At 46.5% G+C, this 22,562-nt stretch overlaps 1 protein-coding gene across 1 annotated transcript in view; it reads left to right on the top strand.

Annotated features, from left to right (window-relative positions):
* SLC12A8 (solute carrier family 12 member 8) overlaps positions 1–22,562 on the top strand; it is a 146,649-nt gene that overhangs the window by 24,719 nt on the left and 99,368 nt on the right. Inside the window, exons 3-4 of the mRNA XM_084871629.1 lie at positions 2,944–3,135; positions 15,515–15,746. Of these exons, the coding sequence (XP_084727755.1) occupies positions 2,944–3,135; positions 15,515–15,746 (424 nt within the window). The remainder of the gene's footprint in view (positions 1–2,943; positions 3,136–15,514; positions 15,747–22,562) is intronic.

Genomic DNA, 22,562 nt, shown 5'->3' on the forward strand with positions numbered 1-22,562 from the left:
TAAGTGAGAACTGATGTTGCAGGCTTGAGTGCAAAGGCTGGAAACTCAGGCAGAATTTCTATGCTGCTGTTTGGAGACAGAATTCCTTCTTTGGGAAACCCTAGTCTTTGCACTTATGGCCTTTGGCTGATTGCATGAGGCCACCCATATTATGGAAGGGAAATCTCCTGAAAGTCAACTGATTACAAATGCTAATTTCATCTTGAGAATACTTTATAGTAACTTCTAGACTAGCACGTGACCAACCAGCCACCACAGACAGATTCTGGGGAGGGGAGGGGAGTTCTTAGCCCCCTCAGGAGGCCTGGGTTAGGCCAGACAGTCCTCAGCCCTTGTCCGACTCCCTGAGCTTCAAGTCCATAAGAGATCAGAGTCTTTCATTGCCAGCTCACAGCACACACGAGGTTCATTTGAGGTAAATGGATTATCCAACTGTGCTTTGTAACAGGAGGATGCCTCTGATAATTCTTTCTGAGAACATTTGGAAAATTAAAGTTTATTGAATTTTCCAACTGGTCTTTGAGTTAAATATTTAAAAGGATTGAGGATCATATATTGCAGTTTGCTTGATAACATCTGACTTGCAGATTCAAAAATAGTTGCATTCTTAATGATATATTTATTGCTTGTGATAAAGGCAACAGACATATCAATGAATATTTAACTGTGAACTTTTTATCATTTAGGTTTTTTAAGTTTCATCCTTCATATGTTCAGATAAATTTTAATTTAATATCAGAGAGCCCAAAATTGATTTTTTTTGACCTAGCCCTTATGTGTATTTAAATTGATAGGCCACACTAAAGAGTTTTAACTATGGACTTGTAGAATCCAATATTTGTAATGGTGAGAATTAAAAATAAAATAGAAGCACCCTTTTCAAAAGTCCTTGGCCCAGGGTTCAACCTTAACCATATCCGGTGTGGGTCGGATTTTTTCTTTATTAATGGGTGGAAAGCTCAGGGCTGAGTCAGCAGCCTCCCTGGTGTGGATGCTAAGAATTCATGCCCTTCACCCCTGACCCAAATTTACAGAGGCTCCCACTTACAAAACAGTCTCCAGGTCAGCTTGTCATCCTGGCGGCAGTCTCAGGAGTTGACCTCTCCAGCCTGTGTCCAAGGGAGGCCCATCAGCTGACCACTGTGGCTGAGCAAGGCCTGGCCAGTGACAGCCAGAGCTACAGAGCTCTGCTTCCTGCAGGGGATGGTTCTGGAATGGTGAGAGGAGAGAAGGGTAGCCTCTTTCTGTTCTGATGTCCAAGGGCCTCCCCTGAACCCTCTCAGGAGTTTATTTTTTTTGAGAACTGGCTATCAAGAGGTGTCAGTTCTATCCCCAAAGTGAAAGTACAAGTTGTATTAACCATCTATTGATGCATAACTAACTACCCCAACACTTAGCAGCTTAGAACAATGAATATGTCATCCTGTCATTTATGTTATGTTGTAGCTTCTGTGTTCAGGAGCTGGTGCCTTCTGCTCAGTCTGTCATGGAGTCATAGTTGAGCTGTCAGTCAGGGTTGCAGTCTCATCTGAAGGCGTTCCTGGGGCAGGACCATTTTCAAGATCACTTGTGTAGTTGTTGACAGGCCTTGTCCTGAGGGCGTCTTCACAAAGTTGTCTCATTCCATGCAGCCTGCTTCCCCCAGGGCCGAAATCTAAGAGAGAGTGTGAGAGAGACACATCAATTGATGCTTCCTGCACACACCCTGACTGGTGGGGGATTGAACCTGTAACCCAGGGACTTGCCCTTGACCAGGAATCAAACCTTCCACCCTTTAGTGTGAGGGCCAATGTTCTAATCACTGAGCAACACTGGCCATGGCAAAGCCACAGTCTTTTTATATCCTCATCTCAGAAGTGACATCCCATTACTTCTGAAATATTCTGTTCATTAAAAGTGAGTCACCAGGTCTAGCCCCAAAATGAGGCGATTACACAGGGACTGGAGTGCCAGTAGTTGGGGATCACTGGGGCCGTCTTTGAGGCGTCTACCACACAAATACATCCTTTTGCCCTAAAGTGACCTATGTTTCAGTACTGACATCAGTTTTACCTGAAAAATTATGTTTGATCCTGGAAGAAAAGGCAAATGTGAGATGCCAAAAATCAGGGAGAGCTTCTAGGAGATGGCATACAATTAAAGCAGGTAGAGGTCATGCCCAACTGATGTTTTAAATAGACAATAGTAACTAAAGAATAATATGGCAGCATATTTATAATTTGGAAAATGTTAACATGGTAGTTTTGTCACGGAAACTTATAGATTGGTGCAGGGTATTTTATTATCACGTGAAGACAATGTAAAAGCACACACACAGGAAAACGTAATCATATAATTTCATTAAAAATATAAAATCAGCAAAATGAGAAACTCTGCACAAAACATAATCCTGCCCCCTCAGAGCTCACAGCCCCGAGGGAAAGACCGGCGTGGAGACAGGCTCGGTGCGATGAGCTCTGTGATGAGCACGAAGTCGTGGTGCTGTGGGAGCCCAGAGCAGGGGGACAGGACAGCTTCCCGAAGGAGGAACCCCTCCGCACTGAGTCTGAAAGGATGTGCTGGAGGGAACCTGGCGAGGGATTGAGCAGGAAAGGCATTCGGGGCAGGGGATCAGCATGGTGAGGGGTGCTGGGGAGAGAGCACGTGACTCTAGGCTGGGGCACAGAGTGAAGGGGGGGGGGCAAAGGGATGAGAGGGACTGGGGAGGGGGAGAGAGGACAGAATGGGAGGGGCCTCACCAGCTTTGACTTCATGGGGGATGGCGGGAAGTCACTGAAGAATTTGAAGCAGGGACATTTCCCTTCATCTGGCCTCACTCCTGGTGGGACGGCACTTGCCCCACCTCTGGGGGTGGGGGAAGAGGTGGTCAATGCTCCTTCGAGGGGCTGCATCTGGCGGGGCCTCTTTATCCTAACCCCTGACCTTGCTCCTGTTGTTCTGCAGGGAAACACGGGAGTGCTCCTGGGCATGTTCCTGGTGTCCTTCGTCATCCTGGTGGCCCTCGTCACCGTGCTGTCTGGCATCGGAGTTGGCATGCACTGTGGCGTTGGCAGCGGTGGCGTCTACTCCATGATCTCCTCGGTCCTGGGCGGGCAGACCGGAGGCACCATCGGGCTACTCTACGTGTTTGGACAGGTGAGCCCGGGCTGCTGGGGCAGGGGAACTGTGTCCCGAGGCCTCCAGCATGTGTGGCATCTCTTCCCTCGCCTACCGTTTGCCACCATCTCTCATCCACATCCTCACTTTGACCTGGGGAGAGATGAGGGTGGGACAATTGCCCCCATTTAATAGATGGTAAGACAGGAACTCTGAAAGGGAACTCAGCAGCAGAGCCCAGCCCACCATCCAGACCTTGACCCTCAGTCAAGGGTCCTTGCTCTCCACCAGGGCTGCCTCATGGAGTCCTGATTTGAACAGGGAGGCAGGGGCTAGGCTGGAACCTTCGCTGCTGCCCATTCTAGGGAGGTGAGTGCACGGCAGTGGGCGGAGCCCAGGGGGCAGCTGAATGGCCTGGCTCCTGGGGCACTTTGTTCTGAGGAGGGGAGACCTTGCCTGTGCCAGAGGACTTCCCTCGCAGCAGGCACTTCTCCAGTGAGCCGTAGCTCTCGTGCATTGATAGCCTGAGGCCTTCCGGAGAGGCTGGGAGCCCCCTGTGTGGACGCCTGTCTGAGCAGGAGAATACTAATGAGGAGGCCACATTGCCTGGGAGGCCAGGGGCTGTCAGAAAACCGGCGAGCAGGGAGAAATACGAGGCTTCGTCAGCTGGAACACCGGGATGGCGGAGGAAGCAAGTGCAGACATTAAGCAGCAGCTCTTTGTCGGCGCTTCTTAGCGTGGAAAAGGCTTTTATGATTGTGCAAGGGGTGGTGGGTGGTTGAAAAAACAGCTTAATGGAAAGAATTTGTCCAAGGAAGACTACATAAGTCTCTTCAAAGAAAGCATTGGTTTTGTTTCTTTTATTTTTAAGCAGCAGGGGCAGGGTGTTTTAGCATAAATATATCTGATTCTCCAACTGCACAAAGCTGTGTGTGTGTGTGTGTGTGTGTGTGTGTGTGTGTGTGTGTGTGTATGTGTGTGTGTGTGTGTGAGAGAGAGAGAGACCAATGCATGGAAGGCACACAGAATGTCACTGAACTCTTAAAAAAAATGGCCTTTACTAGAGAAAGATCTTTTTTTGTTGTTGCCATTGTCATTTTTACTTATTTTTAAATAATTTTATACTTTTTAATTACAGTTTTCATACAACATTATATTAGTTTCAGGTGTACCACATAGTGAGTAGACATTTATAAAACTTACCAAGTGATCACCTGGATAAGTCTAGGACCCATCTGACACCATACATCATGCACCAGGCGTGGGGTCCCTCAGCCCGGCCTGCACCCTCTCGAAGTCCAGGAGCCACATGATCCATTGCCCCGCCGAGGGAGGCCCTGCCCATCTGCCACAGCTCACTGGTTGGTGGCCTGGGCCTCCCTCTGTGGGGTAATCGTGGGGCAATGGTGAGGCTTCCCGACCAGTCACATCACACCCGCCTTGGCTGGCCTGGCGCCATGTGTGTCATAGCGTGGTTGTCCAGATGGTCGTTCTGCTCTTCGAGTGTTCGGTTGATTTGCATATTATACTTTTATTATTATAGATTATTGACTATACTAGAGGCTTGGTGCATGAAATTCATGCACAGGTAGGGTAACTAGGTCTGGCTGGCAATCAGGGCCAATCAGGGTCTTCCAGCTGCCGGCTGGGGCCTTCCTTCATTCCTCGCCACCCCCTGGTGGTCAGTAGATGTCATAGTGAGCGATAGAACTCCTAGTCTCTTGGTCGAACTCCCACAGAGACACTTTGCATAATAGCCTTTTATATCTATAGATTCCCTATGCTGTACTTTATATCCCTGTGGCTGTTTTTAACAATTGGCAATTTGCACATCTTAATCCCTTTCCCTTTTATACCCACCTCCCATCTGGCAACCATCAAAATGTTCTCTGTATGTATGAGTTTGTTTCTGTTCTGTTTATTTTGTTTTTTAGATTTCACATATAAGTGCAATCATATGGTATTAGTCTTTCTCTATATGATTTATTTCCCTTAGCATAATCAGTCTAGGTCCATCCATGTTGTTGCAGATGCCAAAATTTTACTCTTCTTCTTCTTCTTTTTTTTTTTTTTAAATATATTTTATTGATTTTTTACAGAGAGGAAGAGAGAGGAATAGAGAGTTGGAAACATCAATGAGAGAGAATCATCGATCAGCCGCCTCTTGCACACCCCCTACTGGGGATGTGCCCGCAACCAAGGTACATGCCCTTGACCGAAATCGAACCCGGGACCTCTCAGTCCGCAGACCAACGCTCTACCACTGAGCCAAACCGGTTTCGGCCAAAATTTTACTCTTCTTTTTATGGCTGAGTAACATTCCATTGTACATATGTACCACTTCTTTATCCATTAGTCTATGATGGACATTTAGATTACTTTCATATCTTAGCTATTGTAAACAATGCTGCAATGAACATAGGGATGCATATGTCTTTCTTTAAAAATTGATCTTAAAGAGAGGGAGGGAAAGAGAGAGAAAAAACATTGATTGGCTACTTCCCTCACACGATTGAACCCTAACCTGGGTATGTGCCCTGATCAGGAAACAAACTCACTACCTTTTGTGTTCGGGTCGACACTCCAACCAACTGAGCCACACTGGCCAGGGTGCGTATGTCTTTTTTAATTAGTGTTTGGGTTTCTTCAGAAGTGGAATTGCTGGGTTCTTTTTTTCTCTCTTGTTGTACCTTTGTTTTAAAGTTCATTTCGTGTGATGTAGTTATTGCTACTTCAGCTTTCCTTGAGTTTCCATGTGCATGAGATATCTTTTTCCATCCTTTTACTTCCAGTCTCTGTATATTTGGATCTGAAGTGAGTCATTCGTAGGCAGCACATGTATGTGTCTTGTTTTCTTATCCATTCAGCTGCCGTATGTCTTTTGATTTATCTTTTCTTAAAAAAAATATTTTTATTAATTTTAGAGTGGAAGGGAGAGGAAAAGAGAGATAAAACCATCAGAGGAGAGAGAATCATTGACCAGCTGCCTCCTGCACACCTCCTACTGGGGTTTGAGCCCACTTCCCTGGCATGTGCCCTTGACTGAAATTGAACTTGGGATGCTTCAGTCTGCAGGCTGATGCTCTATCCACTGAGCCAAACCAGCTAGAGCTTTTATTTATTTATTTATTTTTTTGGGGGGTCTTCTTAGAGAAGTGCCTTTAACAATTTTTATAATACAGGTTTGATGGTGATGAACTCCCTAAGCTTTTTCTTTCTCTTGCCTGGAAAACTCTTATCTGTTATTTGATTCTGAGTGATAGCCTTGCTGGATAGTGTAAGCTTAGCTGTAGGTCCTTGTTTCCAACACTTTCAATATTCCATGCTTCTCCCTTCTGGCCTACAAAATTTCTGTTGAAAAATCAGCTGACAATTTTATGGGAACTTCTCTGTGGGTAACTAACCGCTTTTTTCTTGCTGCTTAAGATTATCTTGTTGTCTTTAACCTTTGCCATTTTAATTATCTTTTTGGGGATTCTGCTATTCCCAGACTTGTATGTCTATTTTCTACAGCAGATTAGGAAAGAAACATTGATTGGCTGCCATTATTTCTTCAAATAGGTTTTTAATTCCTTGCTCGCTCTCTCTCACTGCCTTCTGGTATCCCCATGGTTGGTATGTTTGATGTTATCCCAGAGGCTCCTTAAACTATCCTCACATTTTTTTATTCCTCTTTCTTTTTCCTGTTTTGATTGGGTGTTTTCTGCTACCTTCTTTTCCAAATAACTGATTTGATCCTCTGCTTCATCTAATCTACTGTCGATTCCCTCTAATGTATTCTTCGTTTCAGTTATTGTAGTCTTAATTTCTGACTGATTCTTTTTTACATTTTCTATCTCATTTTTTTGTTTTTTATCTCTTTGCTAAGGTTCTCACTGAGTTCATTGAGCAGCCTTATAATTAATGTGTGTATTGTTTATTTTGTTTTTCTTTATAAGCAATGTTTTGAACTCTGTGTCTGGTAGATTGCTTGTCTCCATTTTGTTTAATTCTTTCTCTGAAGTGTTGTTCTATTCTTTCATTTGGGACATGTCTCCTCATTTTGGCTGCCTCCCTGTGTTTGTTTTTTTTTGTATTAAGTAGAGCCTCTTCATCTCCCAGTCTTGGTAGAGAGGCCTTATGTAGGAGGTGTCCTGTGGGGTCCATTGGTGCAGTCCCTAGCCACTCAAGCCGGGTGCTCCAGGTGAGTCCCTTGTGTGGGTTGTATGTTTCTTCCTGTTGTAGTTGAGTCTTGGTTGTTGTTGGCATGCCAATGGGGGGGACTGACCCTTAAGCTGATTGGCCGTGAGAACTGGGTGTGACTATAACAAAGTAGCCTTCTGCAGGGGCTGACCCAGGGAGCAGGCTGACTCACTTTAGCGGAGCTCTGGTGCCTGCCAATTCCGCCCTGTGGGTGTGTCATTTGTGGAGGTCGTTAAGTGATGCTCTGTTATGATCTGAAGCTGGCCGTGGGGTGTGTTGGTTCAGGGCTTTTTGGGAGGGAATCTGGTGCGGGCCAAGGTCAGCTGCTGCCTTTGCTCTGACTGGGGCCACCTGGTATGAGCTACAAAGTGATCCGCAGATGGTACCACTTGTGCTGGGCTTAGAGGTTAAGAGAGGCTAAGCTACAAACCCAGGCTGGCTGCCACTAGTGCCGGGTCTGGGGTTACTTAGCAAGAGATGTGGGGCATGCTCAGGCCAATGCTGCTTCTTTGTGGTTTGTGAGCCGTTGAGAGATTTTAGAAAAGTTGACAGTTTGAACTAAGACAGGGCATTTGCATGGAAAAGCCACTATAAACTCTTGGGTGGGCGGGGTCTCAGGGAAACACTAGGGCTGTGGAGACTCAGATAGGAGGCCCACCTGTGCTTGCAGGCAGAGGGCTCATTAGGAAACAATGGCCTCTGCCAGCACTTCTGTCCGGGACAAAGCTGCCCCTCCAGCCCTCACCTAATGCCAGGTAATTCAGTTCTTCCCTGTATGTTCCTGGCACGTTTTGAGCTGCTGCCCTAGAGCTGGGGCTCAGCGTGGGTGAGTCAGTCCAGACCAGGCCCTTTAAGAGGAACACCTGGGACTCCAGCAGCCTCTGTCTCAGCCACAATCCCTGCTGGCTTTCACAGCCAGAAGTTATGGGGACTTCTTTTCCTGGCCCTGGAACCCCGGGCTGAGGAGCCTGGTCTGGGGCTGGGACCTCTGGCTCCTCAGGAAGGACCTTGCCAGCGGAGAAATCCTGATTTTTATCCGTCACACCTGGGTGTGGGACTAGCCTGTCCCATGCCTCTGCTCCTCTTACCAGTCTTTATGTGGCTTCTCCGTGTCCTTAGTTAGAGGGCTACGTTCGCCTAGACTTCAGGCAGTTCTCAGTGATGGTTCTTCTGTAGGTTAGTGGGAAATGTGATGTGGTCGTGGGAGAAGGCCAGCAGGGTATTTACCTACGCTGCCGTCTTGACCAGAGTGTGAGAGAGCTCTTTCAGCATAGTGGCTTGGAAGGTGAGTGATAACCAGCCAGTTTGTTTTCCTGCCCTGGGGATTTGCACATTGATTTTTTTTTTATTTTTTTAACTTTTCTGCTATTTAAAGCCGAGCAGGCTGCAAGACGGACACTTTTCTCGCTCCCTGAGTAGACAGCAGCTTTGCTTCTTGAAGCAGATACCACAGAGGAGGGACCAGTGCCAAATGGGTGGGAAGGACCCATCACAGAGGGAGAGCAGTAGGACGCCGATTCTCCTGTACATGGCTGATTGGAGGGAAGGATGTTCACAGGATGTTTTCTGATCACTGGCAGCTGCTGCGAGTGGCGATCACATCCGATTCCCTGCTTGCTTTGCTTGCTTTTCGTTCGGGCCTCGGTCAAAAACTCCTTTGCCCCCGGGTTGGTGCCTCCTGTGCCTCTGCTTCCTCAGCTGCTGCTCTGGGCCAGGGCTCTGGAGCAGGGCATGGCTGCTGCATAATCCTGTTTCTGTGCTGCTGGGGTCCATTTGCCAGTATTTTGTTGAGGATTTTTGCAAATACGTTCATGAAGGATATTGGTCCGCATTTTTCTCGTGGTATCTCTGTTTAGTTTTGGTATCAGGACAATACTATCCTCATGGAATGAAACTGGGAGGTGTTTGTGAAGGATTGGTATTAATCCTTTAGATGTTTAGGACAATTTAGCAATAAGACTGTCTGGTCTGGGGCTTTTCTTTGCAGGAAGTTTTTGATTACAAGTTCTTTCTCTTTACTTTTATAGGCATATTCCGATTTCCTTTTTCTTCCTGAGTCAGTTTTAGTAGTCTGTGTCTTTCTAGGAGTTGAGCAGTTTAATCTAGTTTATTTTATTTATTGGCATGCATGTCACAGATTCCCTTATAATCCTTTTGTTTTTGTAAGATGGGTAGTGATGTTTTCCCTTTCATGCTCGATTTTAACAATCTGAGTCTTCTCTCTGTTTTGCTTGGTCAGTCCATCAAAGGTTTGTCTGCAAAGAAGCAAGATTGGATTTTGATGATTTTCTCTGTTGGTTTTCTCGCCTCTACTTCATTTATTTCTGCTTCAATCCTTATTGTTTTCTTCTATTTGCTTTGAGTTTGGTTTGCTCTTCTTTTCTAGTTCCTTGAGATGGACAACTAGGTCATTGATTTGAGATCTTTCTTCTTCCAGAGTTTGAAAGAAGAAGTAGTAATAATTCTTGTGAACCCCTCATGCCCTCATTTGGGGCATGCTTGCTCAGAGAATCATTGCTTTTTAATGATCACCGGAGCAGATGGCCTGTTTGCCTGCGAACAGGGGTCAGTGAGCTTCTTCTGTAAAGGGCTGGCCAGTGCAAATCTTAGTGTTTGTAACTCATATGTCTCTGTCACACTACTGCTGTGGTAGTGCAAACGCAGCCACAGACAATCTGAAGAAATGGGCACAGCTCCGTTCCAATAAAACTTTATTCCTAAAGCAGGCAGAGCAGGGTTTGGCCAATGGGGTGAAGTTTGCAAACCTTTGCCCTAGAGCAAGCATGTCAGACTCAAAGGCTAACACAGGCCAAATAAACAAGGTTTAAGGCTTATGTGGGCCACAAAAAAACAAAAGCTTCAATTTTCATAGAAACGTGGGTTTATTTCAATAGAGACAGGCTGCATACAAAGGGCTGAAATAAATAAGTAATCATTAGCATAAAATAATAAGAACATTTATTTTTAATAAAAATAAATATTTTTTCTTGGACATTAACTTACCAGACACTGAATAACTGCACAAATTAATAAGCATAACACAAATAGACTTATTTTTTTATTCTCCAAAAGCAAAATATTTCCTGTTGTGCACACCAAACAAGTCAGTACAAGACTAATGACATGGCAATGGGCTGCTAAAATATTCGCTGCTAGTATTAGCGGAGAGAAATGGTGTGCCTGTGCGTAAGGCGCATAAGAGAAATGAATGCAACACAATTATAGTAATCAGTCATTGGCAAACGTTATTGTTTGTTATTAATAATCTATAATAATAAAAGCATGATATGCTAATTAGACCGATGTCCTTCCAGACATTCTTCTGAACAACCCTCCAGATAAAGCCAAGGCTGCTAGGGCTGAGGCAGCTGTGGAAACAGGGGCGGGAGGGCGGGAGGGCGGGCAGGAGGTGGGGGGCAGGCAGAGGAGGCAGCTGTCCTGGCGGGGCAGGGACTGGGGCAGAGGCAGACACTGTGGCGGTGGGGGCCAAGCCCCTTGCATGAATTTCATGCATTGGGCCTCTAGTTATGTATAACAGGGTATTGTAAAAATTAATTTACAAATTTTTTATTAAAATGTTTCTTACATACCTTATATTGGCTGGGCCGAAAAAATATTCGTTGTGGGCATGCAGCCCGCAGGCTGCGAGTTTGACTTGCTTGCCCTAGAACAGTGGTCAGCAAACTGCGGCTCTCGAGCCACATGCGGCTCTTTGGCCCCTTGAGTTTTTAGCAAAGGCCAGCTTAGGAGGACCCTAATTATAATAAGTGAATAACAATGTGCCTACCTATATAGTTTAAGTTTAAAAAATGTGGCTCTCAAAAGAAATTTCAACCTCTGTACTGTTGATAGTTGGCTCAGTTGACTAATGAGTTTGCCGACCACTGCCCTAGAACATTAAAATGTATTGTAGAAGATATAAACACTTCAGATAATTATTTTTAAAACTTGCAAACATTTTCCATTGCCCTGCACCTCCCAAACCCTTCCCCCTCGTCCCTCTGAGAGGTCGATGGCAGGCCTGCTGTGTGGACCCGACCCCTTGGCCGTGGGAGAGACGGTGAACGGAAGCCCCTGCTCACTCCCTGCCCCCTCACCTTTGCGGACCTGGGGGCTTCATTGGGGCTGCTTACCCCCCACACCAAATACCCAGCGTCAGCCTGGACCGTGATGTCTAAAAGCTTTGTTAGTGCCTCCCTGCCCTGTGCTGGACCCCGTGGGAAAGCAGTGGCATACCAGAGAAGACCTGACAGAAGCCTGATGTTTGCACTGTGGGGACATAGGGCCAACCAGCTCGAACCTTGAACCAGGGACTTTGTGTCAGACGGGGAGGCCTGTGTCTATGAGTGTGGAGGTTCAGTTTTCCTAAACAAAATTCATTGGAAGGAGGTTTTGGCGGGACAGTCCTGATTTCTAACAATTTTTCCAGTGTCCCGCGGTGTTTTTAAAAAGTCCCGATTTTTGGCCGAAACTGGTTTGGCTCAGTGGTAGAGCGTTGGTCTGGGGACTGAAAGGTCCCAGGTTCGATTCCGGTCAAGGGCATGTACATTGGCTGCGGGCACATCCCCGGTAAGGGGTGTGCAAGAGGCAGCTGGTCGATGTTTCTCTCTCATCGATGTTTCTAGCTCTCTATCTCTCTCCCTTCCTCTCTGTAAAAAAATCACTAAAATATATTAAAAAAAAAAAAAAAGTCCCGATTTTTTGAAAGATTGGAAAGATTCTTTCAAAAAATCAGGACTTTTTTTAAATGCTGCAGGACTCGGGAAAAATTGTTAGAAATTGGGACTGTCCCATCCAAAGCGGGACAATCTGGTCACCTTATTTTACACCCTGAAAACAGGTCACCCTCTCTCTTTAAAGTGGGAGGGGGCACCCCCGATTCCTGTGCCAGAGGGCGAGAAGCTTCTCGGTGGAGCATGAGTGGGGAAAAGGAATGCCTTGATGATAAACTTTAAGAGGAGATAAAAATACTTTAAAAATATGATAAACTCGGGGGATGTTTATCCATCAAACAAACCAACAGTAGGGTCACGGTTGGAAGGTGCACTACCTCGGGGTGGCTGGATTGGTCTGGGGACGGGCTGGTGGTCGCTGTCCACCCCCTCCCGGGGGAGGCAGCGCTCAGGCCAGTCTGGGTTCGCTGGCCGGGAGCCGGGTGCAGGGACCCCGGGTGCTGGGCTGCTTTTCTCCACGTGGATGTGTTGTATGTACCCAGATGTAGTTGTTGCATAAACAGAACAGTGCTCTTAATATGTTTGCTTTTATTTTTCCTTCGTAAAAGTATTTTAAAAATTACGGAATTATATTCCTTGTAACCAGTTAACACGGCGGAGATAAAGTAAAGAACACGTGAGCTTCCCTCACACTCCCGAGGTCGCCATGTGACCGCCTCGTGTCCTGGCAGGGCACCTTCCCCCATGCTCCTCGACACACGTGTATGCGCTTTTGAAGTGCTGCTTGCTTTTATGGAAATGGGGACAGATTTCACGCTCTGTTCCCTGGCTGTATTCCTTACATAATAAGCCACAGACATCCCACCAGGCCAATATGAGCCCATGCTTTTAAACTAGTGACTTAGTACTGTGTAATGTGAATGTACCATCGTGTCGGGCATGTTCATATTGTCTTCATTCTTTTTAAAAGACATTTTAAATTGATTTTAGAGGAAGAGAAAAGGAGAAGGAAAGAGAAAGAGAAACACTGATTGGTTGCCTCCTGTATGAATTGGGGACCCAACCCACACCTGGGTATGTGCTCTGACTGGGAATTGAACCTGCAACCTATCCGTGCGTGGGAATGATGCTCCAACCAACTGAGCCACACTGGCCAGGGCATCTTGTCTTCATTTTTTTACTCTCTTCTGTAAGAGTAGGTTTCTTCCTTTTCTCATTCTTGTATTTTATTGATCTTTGAAAAGATCAGCTTTTGTTCACTGTGTCCTCTCTTTTGTTATTTTCCCTTCTGTTTAATTAATTTCCTATTTTCCTTTTATTAAGTCCCAGGATTTGGCCTTAGATAGTCTCATCCCATGGTCTGTGCTCCTCACCCCTATGCTCTCTCACGCATCCTCATGAGCCTTTCCTTTTTCTGTTACTGGCCTCTTTGGGCAAAACAGTGATTTCAGGCGTGAACCTGAGAGAGGGCAGTGTTTACTGCTTGGCCTACTTCATGTGAGCAAATTTTGTCCTTTAGCTGGAAAAAGAAGCAATTGGTTTGGAGGCTCCAGTTGCAAATGGTCACGTTCAAGTTGGGCTGTCCTCCTCTGCATGTCAGAGCCATTGGATGCCCGGAAGGAGATGCCACGCAGATGATCATCATGGCCACGTTTTTATCAATTGTTTTTTTAATCTCTGACACAATTAACCATGAAGAATCCTGTTGACCTGCTTGCATACTGATGAATTAGCGCCATTATCCCCATCACACTCTTGGTATTTAGTCAAGAGTAAGTTTGAGTTCTGAGGTGAATGCAGGAAATATAGATCGATCTATCTATGTATCTATCTATGTATCTATCTATGTATCTATCTATCTATCTATCTATCTATTATCCCATTTAATCTGTCTCCCTCTCAGAGATGATTGCATTTCCCCCACATTTACTGGGCTCCCTCCCCCTTTACCCAAATATAGATGGAAATGCCTACTACAAATTTGGGGAATGATGTCGACACCGTTGGTATGTTAGTGAACCAATCTCAGTGAACAGTGGGGCCTCCTTTGAGCTCCCCTCAAAAGCAGAAATTATATGACCTTCTGGCCTTTACATAAAAGGCTGGGACTTACCAGTTCCTGCTTCCCAGGGTACTTTTCATAAAGTAAACATATTGCAGAGTGTTTATTGAATGCGTGCAACATACTTAGCAAATGCAGGGATTGTAAGAGGTGCAGTCAGCATAAAAATATTTGTTTTTTAAGATGTTTGCATTCTTGGTGGTGGAGGGGAGAAAAACTTATATGCACTAAATAACAGGAGATGGCCAGAGAATTAATTGCATGGCACTGACAGTCAGCATCATATTTATTCAGAAAAAGGGGGTACGTAAAGGCTTCATGAAAGAGGAGGAACCCGATGGAGGCAGGAGTAGAACAGCCAGAGCAGAGCTGTGAGTGACCCGCCTCCTGGGGGATGTTTGCTGATGAGAAAAGGAGGCTGAGGAATTAGGAAAGTGAGGCTGGTGTTATTTTCAAATATTTGTTTAAGATCGTGTTTCAAGTCTTTTTTTAAAAGATAAAATCGTGACTCTCAGGAAAATAGAAAATAAACATGAAAGATTTTATCTAACTCAGTTAGTGGAGGAGCCAGGACGATGTTAACGAGCAGTTGAGATGCTAGGTAGGGGTGCTAGGTGAACACAGACCAAGTCCATACATGAACAGTTAGGCAACTTCATAAGTAAATGTAAGGGTAAGACTTCCGGGTTAGTCACAGGACGGATTAGTGTCTTATAGAACAGCAAGTTGTGTGCCAGGCATTTTGTTAACACCTCAAATGTTATTCTTCCCACGGCCTCATGAGGGAACAGTTAAACCCACTTTGCAGACAAGCAATATGTAAAATCTTTTGGGTGATTTGTCCCGCTGGGCAGAAGTTATTTGCATCTCTGCAGGGGGAAGAAAATCTAGATGTTAACATGTAACCACTAGTTCTGGGACATTTAATACATTTAATCAGAAAACAGTGAGCAGAACTAAATACGTTCACTGAGGTAGTCCTTGGGTAGCCTTTGTCCTATGTGATTGAAAAGATGTGCGGCTTACGTTTTTTCTTATTTCCAAGTTTTAGATAATTTTTTAAAATAACAGTGACCTACAAGGACATGGAGGGGGGAAAAAGGGTTTGCTTCAGTGCCCCTCCAGGCTCTGAGATGGCAGCCCCTGTGTGTTTTTGATCTCTGATTAGTTCCTGAATAACGCAGACAGAGAAGCCCAAAGACTCTTCGGCCCCGAATCCCATCCCCTGTCCCTGATCTGTTCCTGTGAGTTCGCACTGACCATCAGTGAGCTCTAGGCCGGGGTGGGTATTCATCCTCCCCTCTGGATGATGGTGGAGAGGTGGTGGGAAGAAATGGGGCTGAGGCAGGGCTGCTGGGAGGGAGGGCTCCTTTAACTCCGCGCTGGTCCCCATGCCCCATGCTCACAGGGGTGAGCGGGGTCCTGAGGGCCTGGCCATGCTGGCCAGTGGCCCCAGATGCTTTCTCTCCATTGACTCTTCCTACCTCGAACCGCCTGTCAGTGTGTTGCAGGTGCCATGTACATCACCGGCTTTGCTGAGTCCATCTCCGATCTGCTGAGCCTTAGGAACATCTGGGCCGTGCGAGGCATTTCGGTCGCGGTGCTTCTGGCCTTGCTGGGGATCAACCTGGCGGGTGTCAAATGGATCATCCGCCTGCAGCTGCTGCTGCTGCTGCTGCTGGCCGTGTCCACCCTGGACTTCGTGGTGGGCTCTTTCACACACCTGGACCCAGGTAAGCTTGGGAGGCCGGTCGCTGGCCTTACAGCGTCTGCGCTGCTTTCTTGAAGCTCACTCCCCGCATGCGCTGCCTGCCAATGTGTGCGGTTCCGGACAGGTGCGTGGGGATGTCCTGGTGCAGGTTCAGAGGCTACAGAAAGACGTAGACATTTTTCTCACATAGTCATTTTCACTTAGCACATGTTTCATGTTTCTTTCTGTCTTCTGTTATAAAATCCCTGAAAATTTAGGTAAGACAATAACATTGAGCTGGGTATAAAAACATCAAATTCATAATGGTGATTAGGGGAGTGGGCAAGAAATAGAGCTGGACTATTTCAGGAGGAAAATGGGACTAACTTTATCTACCATCCTTAAAAAATTATTTCAAAGGACTTGATGCAAACATAAAAAATGTTAATTGTCATTTTGGGGAAATGGAGGCAGATATAGGTTTGATTACCTATAATTTTGTTTATTACAATTTTTTTTCCAAAGTAAATATACAAATCTAGTAACTAAGGTTAAAGACAGAAAATAGACAGGCAGGAATACTCTGCAATGATGTCAGGTACTGATCATCAGGGGATCGCTGCTCTAACCTGCGTTGGCAACTCTATCCTCAGCGCTTATGCGTTGAGTGAGAAGGTCTGACCTAGACCGTCCATGACTCCGTAACGTTGTGATTTGTGTTGGTTTGGCAGCAAAAGTCTTTCTGTCCAGAGTGCAGAGCTCTTCCCAGGACGCAGCAGAAGAGGGTTAACTGCCTGATAGTTCGCATTCCGGGGGCTCGTCTGTATATGGCCAGGTGACCAGGTACCTGCAGTGGAACCGAACCAGGAAAGGGAGAAAGGCCACCAGCTGTGTTAAAAAAGGAAAAGGAAAAGAAAGAGAAAGAGAACAGCTGGTCCACAGCACAATCGCCTCCAGTGGTGGTGGTGATGGCAGCTACAATGGACTGAGCAGTTGTGTGCCAGGCGTTTTGTTAGCACCTCAAATGTTTTTCTTCCCACGGCCTCATGAGGGAACAGTTATACCCATTTTGCAGACAGGAAACAGAGCTCAGAGATTATAACTCATGGTAATGCATGGCAGAGCTGGGTAGGTCTGTGGGATTCCAAAACAGAACCGTCCCCTGAGTAGGATCCCGGGCCCCGAGCCTGTCTTCATACCGGCTGTCTTTTTATGATAGCAGCTCTGCTTTCCCCCTGCAGGCTGCTCCTGATGTGTATTCTATACAGGCTTGTCTTTCGTAAAAATGCTGGTTGGATAAAGGTCAGAATTTAGTTGGTGCGACACTGATCTGGCCGTATCACTTCTTCATACATTAAAATTCTTCTTTCGGAAAAGAGTCACTGCCCTGAGCTCCCTGAGTGCCCCTACTGGGCATCCTGGTCCCTCCCCCAGGGCCTCCAGAGGCCCCGTGACCCAGCACGGACAGAGGGGCCCTGAGACCCACGCCAAGGCTGCGGGCCAGTGCAGTGTCCAAAGGGGCCTGTGCCTGGGCCTGGCAGCTTGCTGAGCCTGTGGAGCATCGCCCCCGGAGGGGAGGGGCGGTTGTTTTTCCTGGCCTCGCACTCCTGCGTAGAGACAAGCACAGCCGGAGGGAGACCTGCTGCCTCCTGGACACCCAACTGTCTGTGAAAGAGCGAGAATCTTATCTGATTCCTGGGTGCTTCCCCCTCCATCTGTATGGCTGCTGGAAGGAGGTAATTGGTTAAGATGCAGGGAGATGCTCTGGCCTCTTTGAAACCTCACTAGACTGATGTATTTTCCTTCTTCCTGATTAGAACTTTTCTTGGCTGCTCGTCTAAGTAACTCCAAATATTTCTTCTTCCTTCTGGTCAGTACATTAGCAGGGTGCTGTGTGAAATGAAATGTATTTTCAATCATTCCCATAGCAACGGGCCCCTCCGTAATCTGTTTTTGGTATCAGCGGTGTTTTATACAGGGATACTTTTTTTTGTGTGGATAAGAATCCAAGCTAAAACTAGATCATAAAACTTCTGAATGGGTTTAGCATAATGTCTTCAACTCCTTTAAAAAATGACATACACATAGACATTTGAAAAAAGACTGGAAGGAAGACTGGAAGGAACCATACCTATGTGTTATCAACGATTGTCTCTCTGCTGAGATTATGGGTGGCTAATTTATTTTACTTCCACTTTTCCTTTCGTTGACTAGTACTCCTGGCCTTGCCTCACCCTGTAGAGACAAGCCACAGCCATATTCCATTATTCAGCTGGACCACAGTTTTTTTTTTTCCAAAGAAAAATTAATAAATAGCTTTTAGTTTTTAGGGCAGTGTCAGGTTTACAGAAAATTAAGCAGATAATCCTGAGGTTCCCACATCCTCCTTCCCTCACTCCCCGCCACCGTGTTCTGCGTTATTAACACCTTGCATTGGCGTGGTACATCTGTTACAACTGATGAGCCAACAGTGACACATTATTATTGACTAAGGTTCATAATTCAGGGTAGGATGGGCCCTTTATGCGGTATAGTTCTATGGGTTTTGACAGCATCACAATATCATACAGAACAGTTTTAAGGCCTTAAAAACCCCCTGTGCCGCACCCACTCACCCCTTCACCTCCAGCCTTGAACTCCTGGCAACCACTGATCCTTTTACTGTCTCTATAGTTCTGCCTTATCCCGAATGTCAGCGTTGGAATCATAATAGGCAGCCTTTTCAGCTGGTTTCTCTCACTAAGCAACATGCAGTCAAGGTTTCTCCATGGCTTGTCATGGCTTGAGAGCTTGTTTCTTTTCTTTCTTTCTTTCTTTCTTTCTTTTTTTTAAATCACTGAATAATATTCCATTAGATAGCAGCACCACAGTTTTTTCTTTTTCAATCCGTTCACCAACTGAAGGGCATTTTGGTTGCTTCCATCTTTTGGTGATTGTAAATAAAGCTTCTATAAACACCCTGGTGCTCGTGTTTGTGGGCATATAACCTTTTCACCCATTTAAGTAATTACCTGGTAGCATGGCTGCTGGGGCGTACGGGAAGGCTGTGTTTTCCTTTGTAAGAAACTAACGAACCATCTTCCGAAGTGGTTTTGCACCACTTTGCATTCCCTTCAGCGGCGAGTGAGAATTCCTATCCCTCCACATCTTCTTCAGCATTTGCTATTGTCGGTTTTATTCTTATTTCAGCCGTTCTAATAGGTGCGTCGTGGTATCTCGTTGTTTTAATTTGCAATTCCCTGATGACATTTGATGCTGAGCTTCTGTTCATATGCTGCTTTGACTTCTGCATGTCATCTCCAGTGAGGCCTCTGTTCATATTTTTTGCCCATTTTTAAATTGGGCTGTTTTCTTATTGTTGAGTTTAAATTTTTTTTTTTTTTTCCTTTCTGAACAGGCTTATTACACACACAGAGTTGGGGCTCAGTCCTTTCTTGTGGCTGGAAGGACACTGCTCAGCTCCTCTCTCTTTCTCTAGGCGTGGATGTGCATCCTCACTCTCTTCCTTGAATTTCAGGATCCTCTTGTCCTTAGAGCCCTGGAGCAGCTCCATTCTGAAGTCCCACCGGTCTTTTATAAGAGTTATCGTCTTCCTATCTCTACATAATATTGAGCATGTTTAATCTTTCACATGTCTGCCAAGTGATGGGAAAAATTGTGATTTTTTTCTCTTAATTTGTTTTTCTTAAATCATTCATTAGCATAATTTAATTTATATTTTTATTGTCTATATATAAAATATATAGACAATATATAATTGTCTATAATCTATTATTTTAAAAATATTTTTATTGATTTTAGAGAAGAAGGGAGAGGGAAAGAGAGAAACATCAATGATGAGAGAGAATCATCGATCAGCTGCCTCCTGCATAACCCACACTGGGGATCAAGCCCACAACCTGGGCATATACTCTGACTAGGAATCAAACCATGACCTCTTGGTCCATTAGGTTGACATTCAACCACTGAGCCACCCTGTCCGGGCTGTTAGCTTTATTTTCTAGGTTTTTGCCATTATTTAAAAAAAATTCTCTATTGAGCTTTCTACTTACAGACACTTCCCCCCGGGCTCCTATGTTGTGTCTTCTCTCGGAGACTCCTGCTCACCATACTCCTGGACGGACCCTCCCCGGCCCGGATCACAGCTCCTGGGCGGGGACATGCCTTCTCTGCGTCCAGCTGTTGGTCCTGATCGTCTGGAAGCCAACCATCCTCTTCTATCTGCCACGGAAAATGTCACTTTTCCATTTTCGCATGGGAACCGTGGGAGATGAAAGTCCAGGCTGAAAATAGCGTTCCCTTAGAATTCTGAAGTCATTGTTGTTCTACCTTTCGGCGCTCCCTGGCACCCAGCGGCGTGGCCCCGTTCTGGTTTCTGCTTTTGATGGGTGACTCTTTCTTCTCCTCAAAGTGCGAGCGGTCCTCCCTTCACCCTGGAGGCTCTAACATTTCATAATGGAAATTCTTATTCGTTGGCCTGGGCACTTTTAATCTCGAATTTTCAATTATTCCTCTGGCAGTTGCTTCTCCTTTGTTTTCCAGGGCTTTACACTTCGTATTATTTTCTTGAATTCTGACTAATTGGATGTTGGAGCTCTTGACCCGAACTTCCTGTTATTATTTGTTCTAATCTTCTCACTCCTATAGTTTATCTCTTTCCCCCCCTTCCCTATTGTATGGGCGAGTTCCTCAGCGTCTAACCTTTTTAGTGAACATTTTTGTTTTGGCTGTCAGTAATTTCCAAGAGTTCTTTGTTGCTCTCTGAGTATTCATTTTACAATCACATCCTGATTTAGCTTCACGGATACAATACCTTCTTTTTGACTCTTTCAGGCTAAAAATTATAGGGGGTCTGTTTTCTTTTAACATCTCCTTCTGCTCTTTACAGTGTCTGTTTTTTCCTCCCAGGTTTCTTTGCTTCTGTTATCTGGTTTTGTTTTCTGTGCAAACCTTCTTCATATGTCTGCGCTCATTCACCCACTGTCAGTGAGGCTGCTGGAAGCTCTGTGCAGAGGGGGCGGCCGCGGGGCCGGAGGGCGTCCCTGAGGGATGATCCTGTGGCAAAAGGGCTGTTTTGTGGGAAGTTTCCCAGCGTCGTTTTTGCAGGTCCATCCTCTGGTGCAGGTTGTGTTCTCCAGAGGATTCTCCAGTCTCCCGCCAGGGGCTTGCTGGCTTCCACAGTTCCGGGAGCAGGTGGAGGAGGGGAGAGGGGCTGAGGGTTGCACAGTCAGGGTGCAGACTTTCGTGTAGTCTTATGCTTTTCACCGGCTACCTCCTTCCCTTGCTCGTGTCACTGCGCCATATCCCTCATTTCATCTCCAAACTTCCCATCGCCGTGGGTCTTACTCATTGCCTCCGTCTCCTGACTCCTCGTTAGCCCACAGGCAGGCAGCTCCGGCCCCTCTTCCTTTCCCCACCTCCTGTCCGGTCTCTTCCAAAATAAGCATCACTGCGCGAGGCTCCGTGGAGGCCCGGCGCTCCATCACCGTGGAAAGCTAAATAGCGCGACAGCCTAACTCAAACACGGCGCTCTCGGGCGTTTGTTCGGCTTCACGCTTCTTAAGTGTCATTTCTGGGGAGATTACATTTTCATTTATGTAAGCCGAGTGTCCTGCCAAAACGATTTTATTGCCGTAGAAGTCAGGCAAATGTGGAGAAAATATATTTTAGAAAATACGGTGACATGTGGCACATTTTAATTCCGTGTGCTGCATTTGGGAATGGGATTATGTGTCTCCAAGCTGAGCTTCCTGGTTGTGCAGGGAGGCTGCTGCCTAGCCTGGCTCTGCAGCACCCTCCACTCCGGAACCCACACGGCACCCTGCCCTGTGCCCGGCGGCTCGGCCGCAGCCGGGAGCGAGAGCCGCAGGGCCGGACACAGCTTCACTCATGCTGAGTCAGCCGGTGGCAGCTGGTTCTGCTCGGTGAGAACCAGCTTGTTTTATTTTCTTTTAAAAAATACATTTTAAGGGGTCTTGTGATGGGCTGTCAGAAGGCCAGGCCTCTGCTGAGGAGCTCTCTAAGGAGTGGGTCAGGCGGGCCTGTAGGAGGGGTAACCTGGCAGCCTGTGGAGGCTGCTCTACCCGAGCTCCCGCGGACCGCTGGCTCTCCACATCCGGAACCTTTGCTCGTTCATGTTGCTGGCCCCCTGGCACGGTTGCCGTTTTTGCAGTCCATTCGGGCTGCGCTAACGAAGCGCCACAGGCCGCGTGGCTGGTAGACGACAGATCTCTCTCATGTTCTGAAGGCTGGAAGAACAAGGCCAAGCACTGGGTGTGTGTGTGTGTGTGTGTGTGTGTGTGTGTGTGTGTGTGTGTCCTTCTTCCTTCAGAGACAGCTGTCTTCTCCCTGTGTCCTCCCAGGGCAGAGAGGGCTGCGTCCCGTCCCGTTGGGGCCTCTTGTTGAAGGCACTCACCCCATTCAATAAGGCTCCGCCCTCATGACCGAATCCACCCCCCAAAGGCCCCGCCTCCGAATCCCATCGCATTGGATTGGGTTTCAATGTAGAGTTTTAGGGAGACACAGATATTCACCCCAGAGCAGTCCCCTGTGCGGGTTTGAAACAGGCTCTTCCCGTTTCTTCCAGGACAAAGCCCTGTCTTGGTTTTCTTCTTAGTCCTCCTGCCCCCTCATGTGTGCAGGGACCGCAGGCTCAGCCACCTGCTGCCGATGCTCTTCTCTGGCTCCTTCCTCAGAGCTGCCTTCCCGCACGCTGCTGCCCCCCCCCACTGCTGCCCCCCACACTGCTGTCCCCCCCACTGCTGCTCCCCCCACTGCTGCTGGGTACTCTCCTCAGCCTCACCAGCTTCCTTTCTTTTCTTTCCTTTTTTTTAAATACATATTTATTGATTTCAGAGAG

This window comes from Pipistrellus hanaki (genome assembly GCF_964339955.1).
Source record: "Pipistrellus hanaki genome assembly, chromosome: 2".
Classification (NCBI taxonomy): domain Eukaryota; kingdom Metazoa; phylum Chordata; class Mammalia; order Chiroptera; family Vespertilionidae; genus Pipistrellus; species Pipistrellus hanaki.